The sequence below is a fragment of the Balaenoptera ricei genome, chromosome 11 (genome assembly GCF_028023285.1).
Source record: "Balaenoptera ricei isolate mBalRic1 chromosome 11, mBalRic1.hap2, whole genome shotgun sequence".
NCBI classification, from domain to species: domain Eukaryota; kingdom Metazoa; phylum Chordata; class Mammalia; order Artiodactyla; family Balaenopteridae; genus Balaenoptera; species Balaenoptera ricei.
Window position 1 is genome coordinate 79,761,616 of NC_082649.1, and position 26,505 is coordinate 79,788,120.

General features: G+C 42.5%; 1 protein-coding gene across 8 annotated transcripts in view; it reads right to left on the reverse strand.

Annotated features, from left to right (window-relative positions):
- The window catches only part of CADPS (calcium dependent secretion activator), a 474,621-nt gene that overhangs the window by 161,640 nt on the left and 286,476 nt on the right, over nt 1–26,505 (reverse strand). For all 8 annotated transcript variants that reach the window (XM_059937688.1, XM_059937691.1, XM_059937689.1 and 5 more), the window contains 3 exons: nt 25,916–26,055; nt 16,193–16,259; nt 5,750–5,858 (listed from right to left, as the gene is read on the reverse strand). In XM_059937688.1, the coding sequence (XP_059793671.1) occupies nt 5,750–5,858; nt 16,193–16,259; nt 25,916–26,055 (316 nt within the window). The remainder of the gene's footprint in view (nt 1–5,749; nt 5,859–16,192; nt 16,260–25,915; nt 26,056–26,505) is intronic.

The following is a 26,505-nucleotide window of genomic DNA, read 5'->3' on the forward strand; positions in this document are numbered from 1 at the left end:
TAGAAGCTGAGATCCTGCATTTCTACTCAAGCTCCCAGATGATGCTGATGGTGCTGGTTGGAGGACCACACTTCAACTAGCAAGGGTCTCTCTCCTCTTAAAGCCCTAAAGCCCTTCTGATCGGGCTGCTACCCCAGTGAAACTTGTCAAGGTCACCAATTACTTCCCTGATGCTGAGTCCAATGATGAACTCAAAGGCTTCATTTTGTTCCATCCATCAACTCATTCCATTCTCTTTGAAAGATTTTCTTCACTTGGCTCCAGGTCATCTGATTTTCTTCCACCTTCCCTTGCTGTTGCTTTCAGTCTTGTTTGCTGGTTCCTCTTCCTCTCGCTCCTCCTCCTGACCTTTAAATGTGGGAGCATCCTGGTCTTCTGTCCTTGGACCTCTTCTTCATCTACACCCAATCCCCCAGTGATGCCATCGAGTCAAATGCCATGGATATGCTCATGGTCTCTACATTTCTAGCTGTACCCTGGACCTCTCCCTTGAACAGCAGACCTGAACATCCAGTGGTTTTCTTGACTTCTCCACATGGATATTTGAAAGAGACCCCAAATTTATCACATCCAACACTGAACTCCTGGTGTTTTTCCCAAACCTCCTCTCCACCTCAGTAAAGCTGATCTCATCCTTCTGGGTGCTCAAGTCCACAACCTCGGGGTCCTTTCTGACTCCTGATTTTCTCTCACTGCCCATTCCAATGAAATTCTGCAGGCTCTACTTTCAGGACATCAGAACAGAATTTGACCCATTCTTCCTTCTCCAGTGCTGCCACCCTGAATTCAGCCATGCTCATCTCTCACCTAGATTATTTCAATAGCCTCCTATCTGATCCATCTGCCTCCATCCTCACTCTCTATACTTGATTCTCCAGATGGGGGCCAGAGAAATCGGTTTAGCATAAGAATCAGGTCATGCCACCCCTCTGCTCAAAACCTACCAGTAGCTCTACATTTCACTCAGAGGAAGAGTCTAGGTTCTGACAAGGTCTGCAAGGCCCCACATGAACTGACCCTTCACTACTTCTACCATCCTCTCCTACTACTCTCTCTCACGTGCCCCTGTATGCACCCAAGTCATGATGGCCGTGCTGGCCTCTTGCTGCTCCTTGAACACTCCAGGTGTGTTCTCACCTCAGGACCTTTGCACGTGATATTGCCTGTGCGTGGAACTCTTCCTCCACATATCTGCATGAGTCACAACCTCACCTCCTTTGTGTCTTTGCTCAGACGTCGCATGCTTGTTCAGGCCTTCCCTGACCTCTACCTCTCTTTACTCACCTCTCTTCTCTTGTATTATTTTTCTCCGTAGCTCTTACCACCTCTAACAAATTATATAATTTACTTCCTAAAGACACGGCGTTTTTGTCTCTTTTGTTCACTGCTGCATCCCTGGTACCTAGAACAGTGCATGGCATAGAGTAGGTACTCAACAAACACAAGTTGGATGAATGAATGCTCTACAGACCCATTTTTGTCCCACAGGCAGTTCTCAAGGTTAAAATTTAGAGAGAAGTAGGCAGAAGCCTCTCTTTGGTCTCAGGCCAGAGAGACATTGTGTCTGTCAACATATTCCAAAAGCCTGTATTTTGCGGTTACTGGGACTCTCTGTCCATAAATAAAGCTTCATATCTTCATCAGGTTCCTCATCATTCCTCTCCTCCCCTCCCTTCCCCCACCAGTTATCAGTTTAAAGATGAAAGGGGTTTAAGTGGAGTGATTAGCATCCCTAAATTTCCAACAAGGCCCGGTCACTAACCTGTTCGACATTTGCATTGGAAAAGATTTCTGGTGACGTTAAGACTTCTCCATTGTGCTGACAATGTTAATTCTAATGTCTATTCCACAAGAGTGGGTGTGTGTTGGTAGTTTTGCACTTAGAATTGCCAGGGATTCTAGAACAATAAAGAGCATCTTCTTTATATGAAGGGTCTAGTGGTGCACCATTTTAAATAAAAGCTTTATGGTGGTTATGATTATGAAGGAATATTTTGCTTCATTTCTTACAGAGAGTTTTAAAATGTGTGATTTGGATAGGATGACGTACAGTTAGCAAGCTGGGAAAACCTGATGAAATGAATGGATACAACCATAAGAAGGAAAATTCTGCAGGGTGAGAGAGGAAGAAGAGCTTTGAGGGATGCTTTAACCCCTGAAAAGTGGGTACCAAGGAGCTAAAAGGAAGAGTGGGGTCAGTAGAGCTTCTGTAGTCTAGTCTCATGGTAACCTTCGGGATAAGCTACTATGATACCGTGGGTGATCTGCAGGCTAAACATCACTGGATGGGTCCTTTTCCTTGCCCCACCACCTCCCGTCTGCCAGGGCCCACAGCTGGGAATAGGGACACTGTGTTCCTGGAGCTACAGTCAGAAAGTCAGTTCATGGGACTGCCTCAGGAAGTAGAGAGGTAGGGATGGAAAGATGCTAAGTGTTCAGATTTTTATTTAATCCTCCCAACAGCCCTGGGAAGCAAGTACTATTATTCCCACTGTATAAATGAGGAAACTGAGTCACAGAGAAGGAGATAACTATCCCATGAACACAAAGTGGAGCTGTAAGCATCAGAGCTGGGCTTCTAACCCGGGCTGTCTGACTCTAGAGCTGATGGCCATAAGCATTGTGCTGGACTGCTGCAGAGCCTGACAGCATGCCTGACACACAGTAACTGCTCTCAGAGGATCAGTTACTAACAACAGAGTGAAGCCTAAACGTGGAGGGAGTCGGGCAAAGAGAAACATCTATAGCAGCAGAAGCAAGGGCAGTGACAGCAGCGGAGAGCACCAGAGCTTTTCCAGAAAGCGTGGGAGACCAAGGACACACCATTGAGGGTGAGGAGAGAGCAGAGAAACTAGCTGAAAGAAAACCAAGGAAGGAGAAGGCAATGTGAACATCAACACGTGCTCCTAGGCAGCAGTCTTGGGCAAGGCAGCAGTTCCCGGGGACGGCATCTGCACAATGCAACGTGTGACAGTGCCTGGGCTCTCCACGGAATAGCCCACAGGTACTGACCTGTCAAGAACAAGAGGACACGTCTGGGAACGGATGGAGGCAGACCAGGCAAGGAATGTCGGCCAGCTCCCGGCTGGGGATTGCCGTTCCAACAACACACATGGACGTGGTCCGTTTATTATGGTAAAGTTGAGTTGTCAAAGATTTAATTTAGTTGTTTAAATTGCGCCACTGAATTATTCTGAGTGAATATCCTCTTATTTGAAGACTTAATTGCTCGATCTAATAGGAATTGAGAGATTGTCGAGTACTCTTCGAACCATACCCAGGGAAAGGTAAAGTGTAGTGTTTTCATCTTTTGATTAAAATGAGGGCTCTGAATGTAAAACTTACTTACAGTTATTTACCAGTTCCCCAAACCAATCTTTCAAGGACCCTAAACAGGTAGAGTTGATTTACAGCAAGTGATTATGTCTGGATGACTGCTGGATCTCAGGCTGGTACAAAGGCAAGGACGTCCATGCTACAAGGCTACCTGCCCCATAAACATCTCCACCAGTTGGTTCCCTTGACAACCAGGATAAAGCTGAGAGGAGAGGGGGGACAGATGGACCCAGAAGTCTTGCTCCAGGTGCACACTCACCTTTCAGGGAGCAGAGGGAGAGACTCCACAAATCTCTGAAGACACTGGCTAAATTGTGCATTACCTTGATCTCCAGCTGGCAAACTTTACTATACATGAGAATCCCCTAGAGTGCTTGTTGAAATAGGAGGATTCTGCCCTCCCCTTTCTGGTTCTTGGTTAGGTTTGGGGTCCAGGAACTCCTATTTTCCATAAGCACTCTTTAAGAAATTCTGGGTTAGACTTTTCTCATGACGATTGGGAGTATTTGAATCTCCATTTTCAATCAAACGTTGCTTTGAAAATAACTAGGACTTGGCACACGGAAAGGCAGAGAGGATTCTGCTTATTATTCTCAAGAACATCATCACTTTACTTTCCATTGACATCCTTGGTAAAGGAATTTATAAATTATATCCCATGGGATCAATGAGAAAATAAGAAGAGAAGCTTTTATAATACATATGCACAGTTACCGCTTTTGCATGTAGATAGAACAGCTTTCTCCCCACTCCTGCCCTTCCCACTGTAGGAAGAGAATTCTGCTTTTGTATGATAAAATAACAACTCTAGCTTTGCTATAGCTGTACACAGAGCTATGTTTTACTGCAGCTGCCAAAGGGTGTGATGGGTTAGACCCCAAGTCCCAGCTCTTTTTCTTCCTTTACAAAATGAGATGATAATCCGGGTCCCATATACTTGGTGGATTGTGGTAAAATCCAAATGCCATCACGTAGAGGAAAGGAATAGTAAACTGGCTTAAAAGAAGGTAGTGTCATAAGATGGTATTGTTTTTCCTTCTCATATTGGTCCTTGAGTCTCCCACTTTAAAATGGAGGTCTTAGGAAAGAGGGACTCTGTTTCTCTGAAGGGAACTCAACGGTTTGAGACCACAAACCATCACAGAATGCCACGAGGGCTGCTTTCTTAATACAGGGGCCACATCCTTTCCATGAGTTGTTGCATGAAATCGGCTCAAACTTGTAGGTTCTATTGATTAGGAGGGATTTCCAGGCAGAGCCTTTAATTTATGTCTTATGTGGTCAGCTCTGCATCATTGTGCTCTGGCAGGATGCTCATTATCTATAGAAGTCTGAGGAGGCGGGGCTGGTCCAGAGCACCCCGGGTTGGGATTCTGAAGCCCACTGCTAATTTTCCTAAGTGGGCTGGGCCAAAGGTCTTCCCAGCCACACCTTTCCAGGTTAACACCCCATCTTCTCTCAGACTCTGTTTTTCCTTTATGTGTATTTTGTTGCATGTGGAAGAGCAATATGGGAGTAGAAAAAAAGGTTTTGGGCCAAATAATGCAGTATGGTTGGAAATGCTTTCCTTGTGCAGATTTGGCATAAAAATAAACTTCTCTGGGAGAGGGCTGTTGGTGGCTGTTGCTCATTAATATGCTGAAATGATTTCGCACCACCCCTCCCCCCCATTTTGAAGGTTCCTTGAGGCGGATTTCTATTCATCTTTTTCTGGGAAAAAGATAAAATGGGTGGGGGGAGAGGTGTGAGGGGGCAGGATGTGGAACTTACGCAATGTAGAACTTACGAGAAATACTACCGTTTGTGTGGTTCTTAGTTACATAAGGTTGAGGAGCTTGGATGTCTACACTGTGGATTAGCGTCTTTTTAGGGGAAAAAACCATTTAGGGAGGACTTTCTTTTCAAGTACCATCAGCTAACTTTGAATTGTAGTTAACAAATGTGGACGTACAGGGCAGGTTTATTTGGACACGGAGACGCAACACCTGCCAAGCCCACACGTCACTGGTGAACAAGACACACGCACATGCACACGCACACACACACGCACACACACAAAGTCCTTGGTGTACATGTAAGACTTATTTTTCAGGAATTTCTTTTGAACATTCTAGGGTGGAGTACAAATTTGATATGGGTACAGCCACATAGAAGAAAAACGTATTTCTGTTTTCATTTTGGTTTTATGAGGATCCCTTGAGTCAAAACAAAGCCCTTGATTGGAATGGCATTTACTCGTCCAGGACGGAAGCTCCGTAAGATCGGGGTCAGTGGCTGTCGTGGTCAGCTATGACACCCTAGTAACTTGGCTTAGTGTCCAACAGGGAGGAAGTGCCCAGAAAATGCTAGTTGAATGTTCATTTGGGAAGGGGGAGATTTTTATGGGTTCACAGGCTAGCGGGTGGGCGGGTACCTGGCTGGGGGTCCGTGTAATCCACAGTGTAGCCATCCAGTTGGAGAAGTTCCTGAGGCTCCGCTTTTTTCTCCCGGTAACTGCACATGGCAAACGTGTACTGACTCACCTAAAAAAGAAAAGCACAGATTGTGAGGTTGGTTCCCTAGAGCCCATTTTCCTTGAAAAAAACCCTCCATGTTCAAGCCTGTCCTTTCCCCTGAGGCCGTGCACTCAGGAGCTGGGTTCAAATTGAGTTTTTCCACCTCCTGGCTGTGTGACTTGGAGCAAGTTAAAAGACTTCTCTGGTCCTGTTACCTCATCTGTAGATGGATATAATCTGCGAACCTACCCTTCTCACTGGCTTATTGTGCGGATTGAATGAGTTCATAAGTAGAATGCATTTAGAATCTTTCCCTGATGCTTAGGAAGTGCTTGACAAGTTAGCTATTATCATTATTGCTGCTATTTTAATTGAGCTAAGCTACATGAAATTGACATTTGGGTAGGTCAAAACTGGCTTCATAGCAGCAATTTTTTAGCTTTTACCTAATATGACTATGGCCCTGGCTCTGATATGGCCCTGGCCCTGGCTGAGATTGTCAAGCTCTCAGACTTGACACAGGCCTTTCGGTCAGAAACTGGGGACTAGACTTTTATTTATTTATGCCCTCCCTTTCTTTTAGTATTTTACTTTTTGCAGGCCAATTCTCAGCACTGAGTCGCATGTCTCATCCCTCCCTCCCCCATCCCACTGAAGGAGCGCTTTTGGTCACTTTGAAAAGTCTTCCCTTCATCTCAGACAAGCGCAGGAGTGACATGCTGTCACAAGCAATGAATGCTTGATCTCTAGGTGCCAGTCACGGGAGAGCCATCCTCAGCCCCGGACGGCACGGCTGTTGTCACTGGTGTGGCCCTCACGACCCACACAGGCATCCGCCCACGTCAGTGCTGGGCGCGGGCTCTGCAGCTGCAGGCCAGCCTTCAGGTCCCTGTCTCCTCGGTGCATCCAGACCCAGCGCAGATACTTAGCATTTCTACATCTGGCTTGTCTGCAAGGAGCCCGGGGGAGAGCAAGCCTCCTTCAGGCTTCGGGCTAAAAGCTCAGGGGCATATTTACCATCCACGGATGTCAAATGTCTTAGTGAAGGAGTGCCACAGCCCTCATCTCTTAGTTCCCTTTATTAAAACAGACATTTACTAAGTGAACTTTGATCCCGGCGGGGGACATTTTTTATCTCCTTCTCCATGGGTCTGATTTTTTTTTTTTTTTAATGGTAAGAAATTGGCGCTCTCAAAGCCTGCACACATCTCCCACAGTCCTCAGCCTGAAGGTCCCAGCGGCAAGATAAAGGGAGTCCACGGGAGAATGTTTTACTGGTTGATTTATCTATTGCTGCCCTCTGTTGGTTCCTGATGAAAACTTTCTGCCCGACGTGGGTTTCTTGATCACGCATATAGTTTGCAGAATCTGTTCCTTATATTGCAAGGTCTTGATGGGCTTCAAGGGAAACATAAAGCCACTAAGCGTATGTTCAGAAGTGGACATGTATTATGCTTTGTAATAAGCAGAACAACGAATAACATCCTCTTCTAAAAAGGAGGATTTAAGAGTGCAGGCTTTGGATGGGGTCACAGAGGCCTGGGGCCCCATCCCAGCTCTCAGAAGCTGTCCTATATATAACTCAGAGTCTTCATCTGTATTTTACCTGTGTCTTATTGTGGCTGGAGGATTAATCGAGCAGTGAAGGGCTTTTCACACCGTGTGTGACACTCACCTAGCAAATACTCAATTTATGCATTTACGTAGGCAGTTTCCATGCATTTGGCACTAACGTCCTAATACAAAGTAGCTGAGTAGGTGTATTTGCTTACTAGATTATAAATCCTTTGACGGCATGCCTAGGGAGTCATATACCTTGGTTATATTCACCTTGCCATGAGCAAAATCTACCATGTAACGGGCATTCACTAATTGAGTCTGATTGGTTCTAGAAAAATGAGTATGTACCATCCAATAAAGAGGTTTTCTCCCTCCCAAATTTACATCTGTTACTCCAATCCACTACTGATCCCACGGACAACCTATACCCCACATCCCCTGTCATGATAGTGAACACAGATATTGCTGGAACAGTTCTGCAATGATTTTTTACCTCTCTGGCAACATGGAGATGATATAGTTCGTTAATATGATGATTAGCCAAATAGATGGTTGCAGACACTTACTTGAGATCAGAGAAATATCACAACAGAAGGCTGTTATTTCAAGATTCAGGCATTTACTATTACTACATGCTTGGGGCTTTCTGACTTTTCCTTTTTCTATTTCAGGTCCTTGCTTCTTGGAGCACTGTATGTTGCTGCCCCCTTCTGGTGATACTGTTGAAGTTGTTCCAGACAAACTTGGGGCTCAGAAAAACTCGAATTGGTTTATTAGGACCATTTTAATCTGGAATTTGGCAACTTATTTTAGGAAAAAAAGGAGTAGGGAAGAAATTATTTGTTTTTGAATATTTCTAATTATTGCAAGGTTGGAGGGAGCCTCAGATTTTCTAGAGAGCTTGAAGTGTGAGGGAATAGCAAGGGTCTGGGAGCTGCTAAACTGTTTTAAGCCCTGACCTTCCAGAGTCTGCTGCATGGAGAGAGCGTGCCTGAGGGGGGGGAAGTCGGCTTAGAGGAAAGCACAGTCAACAGATGGTACAGAGAGAGAGACTGAGTCTTGATGACTTTGTTTAAGCTCTGGACCTAGCCATGCCAGCAAACTCTTTAGTTAATTAGTAATTTAATTAACTAACCAATATAATTCTTCCTCTTCTAAAACTTAAGCTAATTCGGGTTGATTGTTGTCATTTACAAACAGAATATAAATGCAAATGCCCTTTAGGGCAATTGTGAAGTTGAGTGGGAAGAATGAACATTCATTCAGTTATAAATCATTCACCTATAAATCATTCATTATATGTCTTACAATTCACTTTCATAGTTAATATTTTTTCTGGGTGACAACTGTTGTATTATAGGGTGTTTTATATTATCAGACAATATTTTATCTCATTCAGATTTAGATTTTTTTGAAAACTGGAACGGTCAGAATTTGGGTGCATTATCTCTAGGGAATCCGAAACAGGTTATGATTTGGGGACCACATTGTCTCTAACTGATGCAAGGCGTGTGAGTTCTAGGACACTGTATCTAGGACATTGTATAAACCTCCTTGAGCACAGTGCCATCTCAGTGCTTGGTGTCCTGGAAGACACCTGGAATCAGAAGACCTATGTTAGGTTTCACACAGGCTGCCTATGAGCCATTGACCTTGGGCAAGTCATTTAACCATCCTCAGTCTCAGTTTCCTCCAATGCGAAATAGGGATAAGACTTGTCCTTAGCACAGTACAGAAATCTTTGGGGCATAGAGGAAAAATATTTTAGAATAAAAAGATGATAGAGGTGAGGCTTTCTAACCTGGTCTGGATGATGAGTTGGCTTCTTCCACTCCTCCCCTCCCACACCCAAGGTGGGGAGCTCAGGGTGGAGCTCGTGGAATTGGCACCTTCATCATTAACATTGGTTTGGTCGCCGTTCCTAACAACGGTAATCAACATATTTGCTCCTTACCACGGCCCCTGGGGTTTAGAATGAGTTTACCCGGCAACGTCTTGACTCAGGGTGCTGGGGACCCATTTCTCCTTAATCCTTGTGTTAGGGTCTGCAGCCATGTTCACAGGGCATATACTGGGATTTCAAGGAACACAGCTGAGAGGCTTTGTCATGCCATTTGCACATAATCATCTGTTTAGCTACTCTGATGCTCAGTTCCTTGGAGAACATAAACTCTGAGAGAGTGTGGTCGAAAAGGAATGGGAGACTTCAGTTTAAAAGGGACAATGACCTCCGAGGCAGTGTTTCTCCAAAGGTGGTCACTGGACCCCCTGCATCAGTATCTCCTGGGCTGCTTGTGAAGCATACAGATTCCTGAGCTCCATCTCAGAGTTTTCTGTGCATCAGACACTTCTGGATGGTCCTTAGGATCTGCATTCTATTTATTTAGTTAGTTATTTTTAGGCTGCACCCTACGGCATGTGGGATCTTAGCTCCCCGACGAGGGATCAAACCCGTGCCCCCTGCGTTGGGAGCACGGAGTCTTAACCACTGGACCGCCAGGGAAGTCCCTCTGCATTTTAAAAAACACCCAGTACAGGCAGTCAGGGCCACACTTGGAGAACACTGTGTAGGAACACTGAAGTCTCTGGCATAGAAACACCCTGCAACTGCTTCATTCCCTTCAGAGCTGGTAGGGCAGACTCCAGCCACATCCATCATCATTTTAGTCTCGATCCTTAAAAATGGGAATTGCTGCTTTGGCTCAACACCCCTCTAAGGGTGGCCTTTGTCCCTGGTTAGTAGGAAGCCCATTTATAACCTATCTTTGGTTCCCCAAGGTAGTAGCTCTAAAAGGAAATCTCCCTAAGAGAGAATTTAATAGTTTTGCATTATAGACAGAAATGTAGACTCTGTGTGTGTGTGTGTGTGTGTGTGTGTGTGTGTGTGAGAGAGAGAGAGAGAGAGAGACAGACAGACAGACAGACAGACAGACAGCCGGGGTGGGAGGGGAGATGAACTTTGAGGAGACTGGTGTTGGATGTGCTCTCCTTAGGCTTTTCAAACAATTTTCCTTGTATTAAATCTAATGGAATTCATAATCATGTTGGAAATTCTGTGTTACCAGCTCTCTATAAAAAACACTCCATGAGACCCAGCGTCTGAATGGAAAGGCACATTCAGTAAGTCACTTGGGTAGATGTGCCTCCTTTGTGGTGGTTTCATACTGTCCCACAGAGATACCTCTGAGGCTGCTGGGGGGTTGGGGGCAGGATGGGGAGAATCTGCTTTCTTCCCCAGCTCCCTCACCCTTCCCCACATTTGACCAGCCTGGTTCTCCTGTTTTCACTTTTGCATTTTGCGTTTCAGTGGAAGGGTGTGGTGGCTAAAAGAAACCGAAAATCATTTGTACTTAAGACTGGATTCAACACTGCATGCAGCTGCTGGGCGCCTGTGGTCACTGCTTGAGCTGCCATCTTTCTCTTCAAGCAACTTGGGATATTTTTGCTTTCCCTGAATTGGGCCAGGACTGAGGGCCTTGAACTTCTCTCCTGCAACTCTGTTGGCATTGGGGTTGTTTCAAAGGGCTTAAGTTGTTCTTTATCATTTTGATAGAGTGCCTGTAAGTGTGATCACTTAAACAGCAGAGATGAAAAACTGAGAAGCATCTAAAAGTGATGCAGTATTTTCTAGGTAGGCCACCAAAATTGCTTGTAGACATTGTTGTAGTGAACAGGACAAAAATGGAAACAGAAGACCTGAGTTTTCCTCCTGGCTCCCCCATTACCTTTGTGATGGTGGGGCTGTCATATCACCTCTGCAGGCCACAGAAGGTGTTAATGGAGACTTTGGATTTAGGCTGAAACAGAAGGTTTAATTTGGGGGATGCATGTCCCCAGTGTACCTCAAGGGCTCTTTAAAGTTAGTGAGAATCACATGTACACGAAACCTCTCATGAAATCCTTGCAGGAAAAATGCCGAGCTTTATACAGGCTTTGGATGCCCTTTTCTGATTTTCAGAAGTGAGCGCATAGCTTGCTTTGTAGATACTGAGTGCTTCTTATCTTCTCTTGGTAGAAGGCTCAGCGTGAAGGCCCTAAAACGTCTGTGTTCCAGTCACACGGCCTAGAACAATCATTCTCTTCTTTTGGGTTCAGTATATATTGTATAGACATGGCTTCACTAATATTCTCAGCACAATTCCTCTTTTTTTTTCTGAAGAGTTTTTTTCTCCCCTAAAATCTCTCCCAAAGTAAGAGGTCAGTGACATCTCCTAAGTACTTCATCATTTCAAAGATTGTCAGAGAAAAGTCTTGTGTCCAGTAACTGGCTACCTCAGTGGGAGGAGAGACTCCATATTACACGACAAGGCCACTTACCCCACTTCCTGTTGGAAGGTGTCACCAGCCACTCTCTAGGTCACACAATCTTTCCTTTCTCAGAACCACTTGAAGCATTGCCTGGGCTCTTTTTCTCTCTCTTCCTTTTCCTTCTTTCTTCCACTAAACGCTTCCTGAATGGCCATGCCAGACACTGAGCTGGAGGATGTGCATGTGCGTGTGTGTGTGTGTGTGTGTTTGTGTGTGTGCACGTGTGTGTGTGTGTGTGTGTGTGTGTGTGCGTGTGTGGTGGGGTAAAGAGGGAAGCACAGCTAGATGAATTGGAAACAGAACTGACCCTGAAACAGCACATGGTCTACTGAGGGATGCCAGACCACAAGTGATTCTAAGGGACGCTGCTCTGCCAGGTGAGAAGCATGCAAAGGGGAGAATCACCCATAATCCAGCGCTGCCTCTTTTGATGTATCTTTTTTTTTTTTTTTTATTCCAGCGTCTGAAATCTTCATCTTAAATCTTTTTTTTTTCCTTTTTAACATCTTTATTGGAGTATAATTGCTTTACAATGGTGTGTTAGTTTCTGCTTTATAACAAAGTCAATCAGCTATACATATACATATCTCTTCCCTCTTGCATCTCCCTCCCTCCCACCCTCCCTATCCCACCCTTCTAGGTGGTCACAAAGCACCGAGCTGATCTCCCTGTGCTGTGCGGCTGCTTCCCACTAGCTATCGATTTTACATTTGGTAGTGTATATATGTCCATGCCTCTTTCTCACTTTGTCCCAGCTTACCCTTCCCCCTCCCCGTGTCCTCAAGTCCATTGTCTAGTAGGTCTGTGTCTTTATTCTCATCCTGCCCCTAGGTTCTTCATAACCATTATTATTATTATTATTTTTTTAGATTCCATATATATGTGTTAGCATACAGTATTTCTTTTTCTCTTTCTGGCTTACTTCACTCTGTATGACAGACTCTAGGTCCATCCACCTCAATACAAATAACTCAATTTCATTTCTTTACTTCACTCTGTATGACAGACTCTAGGTCCATCCACCTCACTACAAATAACTCAATTTCATTTTTTTAATGGCTGAGTAATATTCCATTGTATATATGTGCCACATCTTCTGTATCCATTCATCTGTCAGTGGACATTTAGGTTGTTTCCATGTCCTGGCTATTGTAAATAGAGCTGCAATGAACATTGGGGTGCATGTGTCTTTTTGAATTATGGTTTTCTCAGGGTATATGCCCAGTAGTGGGATTGCTGGGTCGTATGGTAGTTCTATTTTTAGTTTTTTAAGGAACCTCCGTACTGTTCTCCATAGTGGCTGTACCAATTTACGTTCCCAGCAACAGTGCAAGAGGGTTCCCTTTTCTCCACACCCTCTCCAGCATTTATTGTTTGTAGGTTTTTTGATGATGGCCATTCTGACTGGTGTGAGGTGATACCTCATTGTAGTTTTGATTTGCATTTCCCTAATGATTAGTGATGTTGAGCATCCTTTCATGTGTTTGTTGGCAATCTGTATATCTTCTTTGGAGAAATGTCTAGGTCTTCTGCCCATTTTTGGATTGGGTTGTTTGTTTTTTGATATTGAGCTGCATGAGCTGCTTGTAAATTGTGGAGATTAATCCCTTGTCAGTTGCTTCATTTGCAAATATTTTCTCCCATTCTGAGGGTTGTCTTTTCGTCTTGTTTATGGTTTCCTTTGCTGTGCAAAAGCTTTTAAGTTTCATTAGGTCCCATTTGTTTATTTTTGTTTTTATTTCCATTTCTCTAGGAGGTGGGTCAAAAAGGATCTTGCTGTGATTTATGTCATAGAGTGTTCTGCCTATGTTTTCCTCTAAGAGTTTGATAGTGTCTGGCCTTACATTTAGGTCTTTAATCCATTTTGAGTTTATTTTTGTGTATGGTGTTAGGGAGTGTTCTAATTTCATTCTTTTACATGTAGCTGTCCAGTTTTCCCAGCACCACTTATTGAAGAGGCTGTCCTTTCTCCATTGTATATTCTTGCCTCCTTTATCAAAAATAAGGTGACCATATGTGCGTGGGTTTATCTCTGGGCTTTCTATCCTGTTTCATTGATCTCTATTTCTGTTTTTGTGCCAGTACCATACTGTCTTGATTACTGTAGCTTTGTAGTATAGTGTGAAGTCCGGGAGCCTGATTCCTCCAGCTCCATTTTTCTTTCTCAAGCTTGCTTTGGCTATTCGGGGTCCTTTTTGTTTCCATACAAATTGTGAAATTTTTTGTTCTAGTTCTGTGAAAAATGCCAATGCTGGTTTGATAGGGATTGCACTGAATCTGTAGATTGCTTTGGGTAGTATAGTCATTTTCACAATGCTGATTCTTCCAATCCAGGAACGTGGCATATGTCTCCATCTGTTTGTATCCTCTTTAATTTCTTTCATCAGTGTCTTGTAGTTTTCTGCATACAGGTCTTTTGTCCCCTTAGGTCGGTTTATTCCTAGGTATTTTTTTTTATGTGTCTTGTCTCTTCACTTACATGCTCTCTTTAGGGTAGATATCAGCTGTTTTTGCCTGCTCAGCATCCATTTCTTTTTCTGGTAATGGCATGCTGATTTTGCACTGGAGACAGCTCAGTGGCACTGTGAATCAAAGCACCGTGGTCTGCCCCTCTGAAAAGCTGGTGTGACACAAGCTGGACCAATCCAATTCCCTCTCTCAGATTTGGTCCTCAAGTGGAGACACAAAGACAGAAAACGGTCAGAGCTGATTTTGTCTTACAGCCATGTCAATGACACTGGCCATGGTTCCCACCACCTGGATTTCTGGAACTACTCTGGGTACTAGTTTTTATCACCAATCCTATGAACTACCACAAGAGCCTTCCAATACACTTTTTTTTAAACCTTACTTACCTTGAGTTGGTTTCTGCTATTTGCCTATAAAGAACTGTAAGAGATACTCTTCTGGAAGTGAGAGACCAGGTCTCCCAGTTCTTCTCTATGACCTATCAATGTACCCTTCACAAAATAGGTACTCAATAAATGTTGGTTAGCTGATATTCTGAGGAAATATATCTCAGGATGAAATGTCTTCCATCACTTAGCTGTGGCTTATTTGGATGGTTGGGAATAATTCCAAAGTTTTCCTTTGGTTAATTTATTTTAAGGTTTTGTTGCACCCCATAGTGATCATGAAAGCAAAGATTACCTCTTGCTTCTAGCCAGACAGATGCTGTTTGCCTCAGAGACACAGTAGACGCTTGAGTAGATCCATAGAAGGTCTAGCCTTAGAAGCTCAGGGTTGGTGGAACTTTCAAGGCCATTTAGACTAAGAGGTAGCTGCTTTTATTGTGAGATTTCAGAATCGGTAGTGCTCAAAATACTAGTCAATGCTCATAGCCAACACAATAACCCAGTAAACACCTTTAGTCACTAAATTACAAGTTGACTCACTTTGTGACATCTTTCAGAGTACAGAATAAATTAACTTTTGGCGAATTGAATTATAGCTCACATGCTCTGGTGGAGCTTGCAAATTAAAAAAAGGCAATGACAAATTCCTTTCTAAACTGAAAAATCCTGATGCAAAAAGCAAACAAACCAAAAAAAGGGGGGGGCGTGGAGATTTTCAAGGACATGCATTACTATTTCTGGAATCTTTTTTTCTTAAAGATACACTGAAGAGGGCAATAATATTATTTATATATTACTGATGTATTATTAACATCAATATCTATATCTACACCTGCATCTTTATACACAGAGATGTACCCTGCTGCGTGGTTAATAACAGTCCCAGCTGGGGAAGCCCAAAGTACCTCAAAAAGGAAAATTCCACAGGTATTAGAATCTGAGCTATATGTGCATTCATGAAACAATGTCTACAATGACTGTGTTCAAAAACAAAAAAGCAAGTTGATGAACAACATGAAGAGTTTGATTATTTAAAAAAAGCCTATGTGGAAAGATATATTCAGATGGTTAAACATAATTATAGGGGGTCTGGAAGCCTCAGACATCAAGAAGACTGGAATGTTCTTCCACAGGGGATTCAAAATCAAACTTATTAAACAATGAAAATGATGGAAAAAGTCCAACTAAATTCTGGCTTTTCTCATAATGACTACCTTAGTGCTTTTAGAAACAGCAGATTCTTCTAAAATAATGTTAGTGTCCCTATTGCCCTAATCAGGCACACACTTGCTCCCTCCCTGGGTTCCTGCATCGCGGGCAGGGGTGGGAGTTTACTGCTCCCACATTTCATATATATTTCTGTATTGTTAGAATTAAAAAATAATGAACATGCATTACTTTTTAGAACCTGAAAGTGATGTAAAAAGGAAAAAGAGCAGAAGGGAGTGCTCTGGGTACTGGAAATGTTCTGTATCCCTCTGAACGGTGGTTGCATGCATATATAATATATAGAAATTCACTGAGTTAAACACTTGAGCTTTGTGCACTTAAGGTAAATTATATCAAAAACATTAATTAATCCTATCGAATCTTTAAAAATAATGGCTCTTAAGACTGATATTAGAGTTGAAGAGTTACCTGCACTAAGACAAAAAATCTTTTCTTCCATCTCTTCCAGACATTCTTACCGATGGCCCATAAATATCTGAAGGAAAGCAGAAAGACCACAGATGCATTAATGCTTGAGCTAGTGAACTGTTCAGTTCGCTTCACCATGAAGCTGGGTGCTCACAAACAAGGAGATTCACAGGGCTCAGGAACAGACAGCAGACTCTGGAGCTGTGTGGTTGACGATAAGGAAGAGCAGCAAGCAGGGTTTATTTTGGCTGATTGGAGGAATTGTGGCCCATCATCAGACTTGACTTAGAACCTTGACTGATTCCAGGAAACACTGCGGAAAATGTTACATTGTACCTTAATTTGTTTACGTGCTAAACGTCTTATAGGTAGGGAAACTCCTGAAAGCTGTTGCACAGGAGAGAAAAAAAAGAGTGCTAAATCTCACAACTCCAACTCTTTCACCTCTTCTCAAGTCCCTTTCAGGAAAACCTTTAGTAAACAAAGCAAACCTTGTTTGCTTTTGCTGTGATTCCGGCAAATGTAGTTACGTTACAGAAACGAAGTTTCAAGTCGGCATAGAAAGTCCTTCCTACACACGTTCCCCTCCCCGAATTGCTCTTCTGTTGATGGAAATTAATCTTTATGCAGAAAAAATTTAGTTAAAGGAGGGTTGAGAACAACAAAGGCACACTTCAAAGCTGTCTGGAGATTTTATGATCAGTGTTACTAATTCATTCATGAATTACCCCATTGGCCTGATGGACTGATACACATCGAACTGGTACTGATCAAGGAAGAGAGGCTGGTGGTTTTCAAGCTCTATTGGACCAAGTGAAGAGAGATCTGGTCATACTCAAACACAATCAAATCCTCGAGTTCCAAAACTGGCTTTATGTGCTATCAAAAACCAACTGGACAACTTCCAAATCCCCACTTCACTTGGAATCAGACAGAACTTCCACTTTGGAACACAATGAAGAATGCACCTAATTAAAATGTACACTGTTTGACAAATTTCAGGGGCTCGTAGGAGTGGCTGGTGGCCGAAGTACTCAGACCTTCATGCCAGGAACCTGAGTCTTGCGGGTCCTTTTGCTTCCTCATGCTGATTCTTCAATTACCAAGTGCACTTGATTTTTACCTCCTGCAAAGTTCCTTACTTTGCTCACACCTCCACTCTTTCAGTCCCAGCACACATTTTATGGCCACGGTAAACCACAGACGAAACTCTTAATCGGTTTCACCAGAATGAGTTTCATCCTCCTCCTGGCTGTGGGACGGATCCTACCATCTGCATGTATGAATTTCCCTGCTGAAACTCCTTCAGTGAGTCTCCCCCGCTGACACGAGGGGAGCCCGCAACTTTGATCACTCATCTTGCACTTCCATGATTTATCTCAGATTGGTCCATCTACTGTATGATTTACTTGCCTTTTTTCTTTAAATTGACTTATCTAACGTGAATAAATTTATTTTGAAAGGAAACTTTACACTGTAGCTTTGCTATACTAATTTTATATTATATAACTCACATTAAAATACATAAGTAACTGTTTAACTAATATACGCTTGTCTGTATACCACTAAACAATTTTGTGTACCATCAGTGGTAAGAACAGACCCAGGGAAACCTTAGCCTATAGAAACAAAATGGAGCATCTTGACCTGGCCTAAAAATGACTTCGTTTGCCAGCTATGCGTCACTCTCTAAATTTAGCTTCTGTGCCTTATATTATCTGTAATTCCTCACCACACCCTAAAGTTGCACACCCCCATAACTTTGCACATGTTATGGTGCCTGGAATGCCTTCTCCCTGCTCCTTATGTTAGAATTCATATTCTTCCTAAGTTTGAACCCTTACCGTGATGTCATCACCTCCTGGGCCCTGCAGATAATTCTGCTGGTAGTTACAATGATCACACTGCTATAATTTATTTATTTTCATATGTATTGTTTCTATTGGATTGTGAGTTCCTTGAAGGAAGGAAACTTGTTCTCTTTTCCTAAATTTTCCTTTCTAAATTCCTAGCACAGCATTTGATGTATGGTAGGTGGTCAGTATACATTTGCTATATTTCAGTTAGTTCTGAATGCCTTGGGAAACTAGAGCCATCTTTATCAAACTTTCTGATGAGAGTTGCAAACATTGCATAGAGACATGCACTCCACTGCCAAGTTCTCTGAGTTTGTTTTTTTTTTTCTCCCAAAATATATCCCATCTATTTCTACCTCCACTGCTACTCCCCATTCAAGCTACCATCATGTCTACCCAGACCACAGCAAGAGGCTCCTCTCGGGTCTCCCTGCTTTCACTCTAACTCTTTTCATTACACGGCAGACAGAGTGAGCTTTTAATGGGCAAATTAGATCAGGAATACACTCAATCTAAATAAGGATGGGAAACTATGGAAGGGTTTTAAGCAGGGGAGTGACACAATTATGTTTCTATTTAAGATTATCCCAGTGGCTGCTGAGTGGTTAATGCACTGTAGATGGAAAAGGCAAGAGAGGAGGCAGGGACACCAGTGAGATGGTTACAGTGGTGCAGACCACAGAGAGAGGATGGCGGCTGGACTGAGGCTGAGGCCGTGGAAGTGGCTGGACGGCTGGTAAGTGCATCAGCCCCGAGGCCAACGTGGTCAGCTCTGTTTATGTGGATTACCTAGCTGCCCTGGACGGTGCTCTTAACCTTCTTGAAATAATATATAAATGTATCCATGGCAGAAATGGACATAACAGGAACCCTCAGCCAGGTCTAAGGAGAGACAGGGTTATTGGTCTGTACCGATTAAGAGTATAGTGTTCCAGTTCTAGTGGTTAATCTGAGATGTTGGACAAGATGCTTCACCACTCGGTGCTCTGGAAAACAGGGCCAGGAATGGTCCCTCTCTTGCAGGGTGGTTGTGGAGATTAAATGAGATGATGCTTGTGAAGTATAAGCACGAGGCATGGCAGGAAGTAGATGCACAATAAATATCATCCTTATTATAAAACATCTTTGAGTATAGAGGTAAGCATATCGTTACGAGTAGTTATTAATAGCTAAATATGTGACAAGAAATCTCCTTGGACATATGTACATCAGGAAATAGATGAATTAAAAGATAAATAAAGACAAAGGAGGAAAATTTTTCTATTTTTAGTAATGCCTAGTAAGGTTGTAACTCTCATGCTTTTCTGGCCGCTACTACCAATTTTTCTTACTTGTTAACTTGAATCCACATAAAGAGATTCAAAACAACAAACACAGCTACGACCTCTAAAGTGTTTATAGTTTTAACTGATGAGAACAGAAGTAGGAAAAGGAGTTCACTTGAACCCACAGAATGTAATTCATATGGTATCATTAATTTTTTCCTTCATAATAAAAATACTAGCTACTGCTCGTGAAGTCTTACTAGTCTTCTGTGCTGTGCCAGGTACTTTATGTGAATTTATTATACCCACCTGGAAGGGTTAAGAGCTTGAATCTGGAGCTTACGTTGCTTAAGCTTATGTTGCTTACGTTCCTGTATGACCTTGGGCAAGTTACTAAACTTATCTCTACCTCAGTTTTCTCATCTGTGCAATGGGGACAGTAATAATGGTACCTACTTCAAGTGTTGCTGTGAGGATTAAAGAAGTTAATGAAACATTAAGTGCTTAGAACGATATCTGGCACAAAGTAAGCAATTATTACTCGGTATGTCATTATGTTATCACTCCTATTTTACAGCTGAGGAAACTGAAGTTCAGAAAGGTCAAGTAATTTCTCCAGGGTGCCAAGCTGGTGAATGACATAGCCAGAATTTACACCCAGAACACTCTGGTTCCAGAGGGCCCTCTTCAGCATGCTATTCTTCCTCTTATAGATGACAAACTTTGGTTTCTTTATTGAACTAAGAACATGAATGGCTATTCCAATCAAACAGAGAGGACTTGTGGTTGAAGGCTTCTGAATGGGAAAGCTGAGTGGGATAAGAGGAAAATGAACAATCCTCCTTTGGAAAGTATCATTTGGTTTGCATGAAAGAAGGGCTTTCCCTCTGAGGCTTCCTCAGAATTTATTGCTAATTTGGCACATACCAGATGTCAAAACCAAGAAAAACTGAGGGCTACAATGTACAGTTTCTGTCTAGTCAGCTCTGGCTCTATATTTTCTTAGGTTGAAACACCCTCATTAAGCAGAATGAAAAGTACCTGGAGCAGATGGAATTCTGTCATTGTAGACATACAGGTGGCTTCCCCCTCCAGCTCTTCATTCCATAGACAGATCTACCTGTGTGGGCATTAGTGACCCTCAACTACCTCTTCAGGCCATCCAGATATTTGGAAATCTGGATTTATGAATAGATAATCAACATTCTAGTACAGTGAGCCAAAGTTTAGCTGAGGGGTTACATCTCAAACTCAAGGTGGAAATACCTAGGTGGGAATTCTGGGTCCTTAGGTCCTTAGGCTTAGCTGCCCCATGCCTCAGTTTAATCAGCTGTAAAATGGGGATAGCATAGGATCTACTTCATTTGGTTGTTGTGAGGACAGATGGAGATGATGCATATCAAGTTGTTAGCACAGTAACTGGCCCCTAGTAAGTGCTCAGTAGACCTAACTCTATGCTCCCTGCAAGAAATGTACTTTAAATCTAAAGACACAAAGAGGCAAAAAATAAAAGGATGGGAAAGGAATTATGATGCCAACACTGGTTTTAAAAAAATCTGGAGTGGTTATATTTATTACTGTCACACAAAATAAATTTCAGGACCAAGAATATTACCAGGGATAAAGAAAATCATTTTATAATGATAAAAGGGTCAATTCATCAAGAAGACACAGTAATCTTAAATGCTTATGCATCTAATAACGGAGCTTCAAAATATATGATGCAAAGATGGATAGAACTCTTAAGTAGAAACAAACAAATCCACAATTATAGTCAGATTTCAATACCTCTATCTCAATAATTTGCAGAAAATCAGTAAGGATTTAGAAGATTTAAACAACACTATCAACTAACTTGATTTAATTGATCTAATTATAGAAAATAAGCCAACGGGAAATAAAGTGGAGTCCTAAATATATTGAATTAGGTCAGTCTAGGTAGTTCTGTTTGAGAGTCTGTGTCAATATGAGTGGTGTCTTGGGGACTTATGGGGAAGGGAGAGGAGTGTGATGGTTTTGAAAACAAGAAGTCTAGAGCAGTGGCACAGCTAAGAAGGTGGAAGAGGAAAGGGGATTTTAAGAAGCGTGGGTAACTATTTTGTCATTCATTTTGAAAGATGTTTTCATTGCGTTTATAGACTTGAGTACATTAAAGGTGTTGCTCCTCTGTCTTCTCACTTGCAATGTTTCTAACAAGAACTGTTTTATTCTTTTGTGTGTAACATTTCTTTGTTCTCTGGCTGCTTTTATGATTTTCTCTTTATCACTGGTTATTAGCTTTATACTTACACTGTAGCTTGCTGTAATTTTTTTCATGTTTCTTAAACATGGGTTTGTTGAACTTTTTGGATGTAAGTTTTATAGCTTTTATTAAATTAAAAATATTCAGCCAAAAAAAAAAAAAAAAGCATGGCTAAGACTTATAAGCTGCGGTTCACTGAATGAATTCCAAGTGGAGCCATGGGAAGCTCTGTATTTTATTCATGTTTCAGGTCCTCAGTTACGTTGATTTCTTTCATTTCACATGGAAAGAAATAACACAATTCTAGACCTGGCTCTGATGCCTACTCTGACTTGGGCAAGTGTGTTCACCACTCTAATCCTCAGTTTCCTTATTCGTAGAGATTCATTCATTCACATTCATTTATGCAACAACTAATTTATTGGCCTTTTACTACATGTCAGGCCCTGTACTAGCTTCTTCGAACAAAGAAGGCAGATGCCCCTGCTGACAAGGAACTCAAAGTCCAGTGGGGAAGACAGACAACAAAATAATAAATGAAGAAATAGCTGGTATGTGAGATGACTGTAAGTGCTCTGGTGAAAACAAAGCAGAGTAAGAGACAGACAGAGGACACAGATGGGCCAGGAAAGGCATTCTGATAAGGTACAGAGACACACAGAAATCAAGCGGAGCCATGTGGCCATCTGGGTGGGGGAGAAGGGGCATCCAAGGCAGAGGAAACAGTGGGGACAAGGGCCCTGCAGTGGGGGTACACACGAAGTCTTCAGGGAAGAGCAAGGAGGCCAGGGAGGCTAGAGCCGTGATCAAGGTCAGATAGTAGAGGTGTCCTTATTAGATAGGGCCTTGTTGCCACAGAGACAACACTGACTTTTATTTTGAATGAGATGGGGACTCACTGGAGATTTTCCAGCATTCAAGTGGCAGGATCTGACTTGTGTTTAAAAAAAAATTACTCTGGCTTCAGGGTGGGAAAGAGCCTGTAGGGGGCAAGGACAGCAGCGGGGGGACTGTTGACAAGTGCAACAGGTGAGAGGGAGAATGAGGGAGGCCTGGATTCGAATGATGGTGTGGAGGTGGTGATGAGAGGCTGAACTCTAGATTTACCTTGAAGGTGGAGTGACAAGAACTTGATGATGGATGAGATGAAGGGTGAGAGAGAGAGAAAAGTGTCAGATGACGCTGAGGATGTTGGCCTGAGCAACTGGGTGAAGGGAGAGGCCATTTATTAAGATGGAGGGATAATAATAACTAATCCTTGGGAGGCTGTTTCAGGGATAAAATGAGATAATGCATGTGAATGCACTTCCTGAACTTGAAAACACCATATGGATATAAAAGATGAAAAATTAGAAAGCCACCGAGGTGCTGCTCATTCTCAGATATCCCCAATACTCATGTCTTAAGGCCAAAAGCCAGTGTTGATTTTCTCACTGACATTTTTCTATTCAATAAAGTTATTCTGAATGGCTCAGTGGCTCATTCCAGGAACCACAGTCCAGCAACAAGGAGTAATACACAGTAATTCTGAGGTTTCCTTTAGGTTTTAATAAACATCGAAGTAGACACAATTTATAACCTCAGAGTTGATTCTTAAAAATTCCTTTCTCTCTCTCATTCTGTAAGCTGTGACACTGTTCTGATATTTCTATCCTCCTTCCCCATATAATAGGGCTTCATAAACCTATTTTAAGTTTAAATGGAAAAAAAATGTAGTTCACAACATTTTTATTTTCCTTGAATCATCCCTTGGGTAGCTAAGGTTGTCCAGCCCTGATTTAGGCCACAGTGGGTCTGACAGTGTTTTTAAGGCACCCACTGTCCACCTTTCAGAGCTGCCCTAGGCCCTCCTGGTATATTTCCTGGCAGGGGTAATTTTTAGATGGCAGCCTAGTAAAATGAAATCACTGTGGAGCTTCTCAGAAGTGAGTTACAGATTTCTTCTATCATCCGTAGGGTCAAGATGGTCTGAAATATGTTAGTAATTTTACAAATGAATCAAGAGAAAAATTTCTTAATCCAGATTGGTTAGAGAAATGAAGAGAATGTGGGAAATGGGAATTTGTCCAATAAGGAAAGTAATACCTACGTCAAGTGCTTGTCGTAGGGATTAAACGAGAGAGTGTTTGTAAAACTCCTAGCCCAGAGCTTCAAAGGGGCCTAGAAAGTGGGTTGAGCTACTGATCTTTTTAAGGAAGTTTCTTTAAAAAGTAGGTTTAAGGACAGATATATTCATTCATATTTGTTTCTCTTTTTCGTCTGCTCTACCCTCTTCACTTCGCCCTCTTTCCCTCCATCCTGCTCACTCATGCTCTCATTCCTTTAGCAAATATTTACCGAGTATTTACGAGCCAATGCTTTGCTTAAGACACAAACGCCATTCCTGGGTGCTACAGGAGCCTAACAGAATTCTCAAATCCTTTGTCTTGAAACTAGGATGTTTTTATTGCAGAGGAAGGGATATTAGGGAGAAATTCCATTTAACATTTTGGGAATATATGCCAGTAATATGATAAGAAGGAGGAAAAGCTGACCTTAGAAACATGTCACAATCATTTTCATGAGATGGTAATTGAAATGAGGCAAAGCTAGCCCTTCATCGTGGACAGCTGAAAAAGGACAGAGTGTATAGCAGGGGCCTGGCTCATTCTCCTACAGCTTTCTCACAGCCACAGGCAGAAGACCTTTGCCAAAATCCCACCTAAAACTCTAGGAATACTTTGGCCTCAAGACAATGCCATGTTCTGATGAGCCTAGGGGCAGGACAGGAATAAAGAAGCAGACGTAGAGAATGGACTTGAGGACACGGGAAGGGGGAAGGGTAAGCTGGGACGAAGTGAGAGAGTAGCATGGACATATATACACTACCAAATGTAAAATAGATAGCTAGTGGGAAGCAGCTACATAGCACAGGGAGATCAGCTCGGTGCTTTGTGACCACCTAGAGGGGTGGGATAGGGAGGGTGGGAGGGAGACACAAGAGGGAGGGGATATGGGGATATAGGTATACGTACAGCTGATTCACTTTGTTATACAGCAGCAACTAACACAACATTGTAAAGCAATTATCCTCTAATAAAGATGTTAAAAAAAAAAAAAAAAAGACAATGCCATGGAAATTCTCCAAATCCTAGCCAGAGCCCAGGTTCAGCAGCCAGTCTCTAGTTGGTGGGAGACCTTTGCTTCCTTTGGAGTTCCCCATGCCCGACCCCCTCCAATACCCTCCCTAGTAAGTATCTATCTTTCACTCGAACCTTGAGCCTTCTTTGTTCCCTAGAACTCTGAGGCACCAAGGCCAGGGCGCTGCTCCTTACTCTGACTGCATGCTGCTGTGGTGTGCTCAGCTGCTGGGATGTACACCTCCTATCCCGACCACACCCTCCTGAACCTCTCACGGGCTTCTGTTTAAATCTGTCTCAATCAGTCACCAGCCCCTGGTATTGGGTGTTTGAATTCCCCACATCTCTAGCACATAACCAAGCTTCAATTTTCATGTCAGTTTTATTACGTTAAGTCCTTTCACAAACACATAAGCAGAATGATAGCTGATTGGCAAATGGTACCTGCAGAATCCTTGGAAAACAACCCATTCCCTTCCACTGGTTAAACATTCCCCTAGTCAGAGGTAAATGGCCCAGCTCCTTTCTAAGTGGTCACATTTTCTGAGATAGTGGTGTCCAACCAATTTAGTTTAATAGGCAATGGGGTTCAGCATATACCCACTTGCCAATAAACATTTCCTATACAAACCATTGGTTTGATCTGCAAAATAAAACTACATTTTACCTATTCTTTTTATCCTACTTGAGATTACTTAATTGGTCTTTCCTCTCAAACCTTAAGAAACTGAAGACAATCATAAAATTTCTACTCTCTGGTTAATTTAAATGTTATGCTAAACACTAAAACTGATTCAACGTGAGTTGATTGTTTGAAGGTCGCCTACAGCAACTTGCTTACACCTCCTGGATATGGTTGTTAATAAAGGTGTAAGTGCATGATTCAGAGAATCTGAAAGATCTGGATGCCTTTAAGGAGGTATGTGAAGCCAGTAAAACCTCTTAGACCAGAATCACCCAGCATGAATCTAGGAAGGTTTTGAAGTGTACTGGAAATTCTATTAGAAAAGGATGAGGCAATGACCCTATCCTGATGGTCTAGCAAATGCAAATACAGTAATCATAAGAATTGAGGAAGCTTATACAGTAAATATCAAAGTCATGTATTTTAATAATCTCTCATATTTCTTTGGCTTTTCTTCCATGTCGTTCTCTGAAGATCAACTTTATTCTTATTTTTAAATATTTTAAGAAATGAATGGGGTGGGTCCAAAATTACCACTCGGAGAAGGAACACTTACCCAGAATGCTTCATGTTTTGAGGCTTATCCATTCGGACAGCAAGTTTGATTTTGAGGTCTTGATCGGGGCAGTTTTTGGAGACTGTCATTTTGTGCCACTCTGACTGTTTGGGGCTGTTGGGGGTGGGATGGAGAATAACCTGCAGGGGAAAAGGACAAGCGCATTAGCCAGAAAATAGGAACAATGTTATGGGCATGTTTTCATAGACGAGAAACTTGGCTGCTGAGAATTGAGGGTCTCATCCATGTCGCACAGCCAGCGGGAAGGCAGTTAAATGAAGTGGAGGCCTGGGCATCGGACTCAGATCCAAGGCTCCACCTACCAGGGCTGGCTGGTGCCAAGCAGCCCGGCCTGAGGACAAAACTGGCATTCTTTGCTCTCTTCTCTCTCTCTCTGGCTAATTCTGTAAGAGTAGGGATCACGATTTCTGTGATCCTGCTTTTGTACTTTTCTAAAGTTCAGAAGTACTAAAACAACCCTGAACTGAGAATGCACTCCACACATTACTCTCCTCAAATAAGAAGATGGATGTGTAAGAGAAAGAAGTGTCCTTCTATATTAGAGAGAACCTCTAGTCTACTCTTTTTTT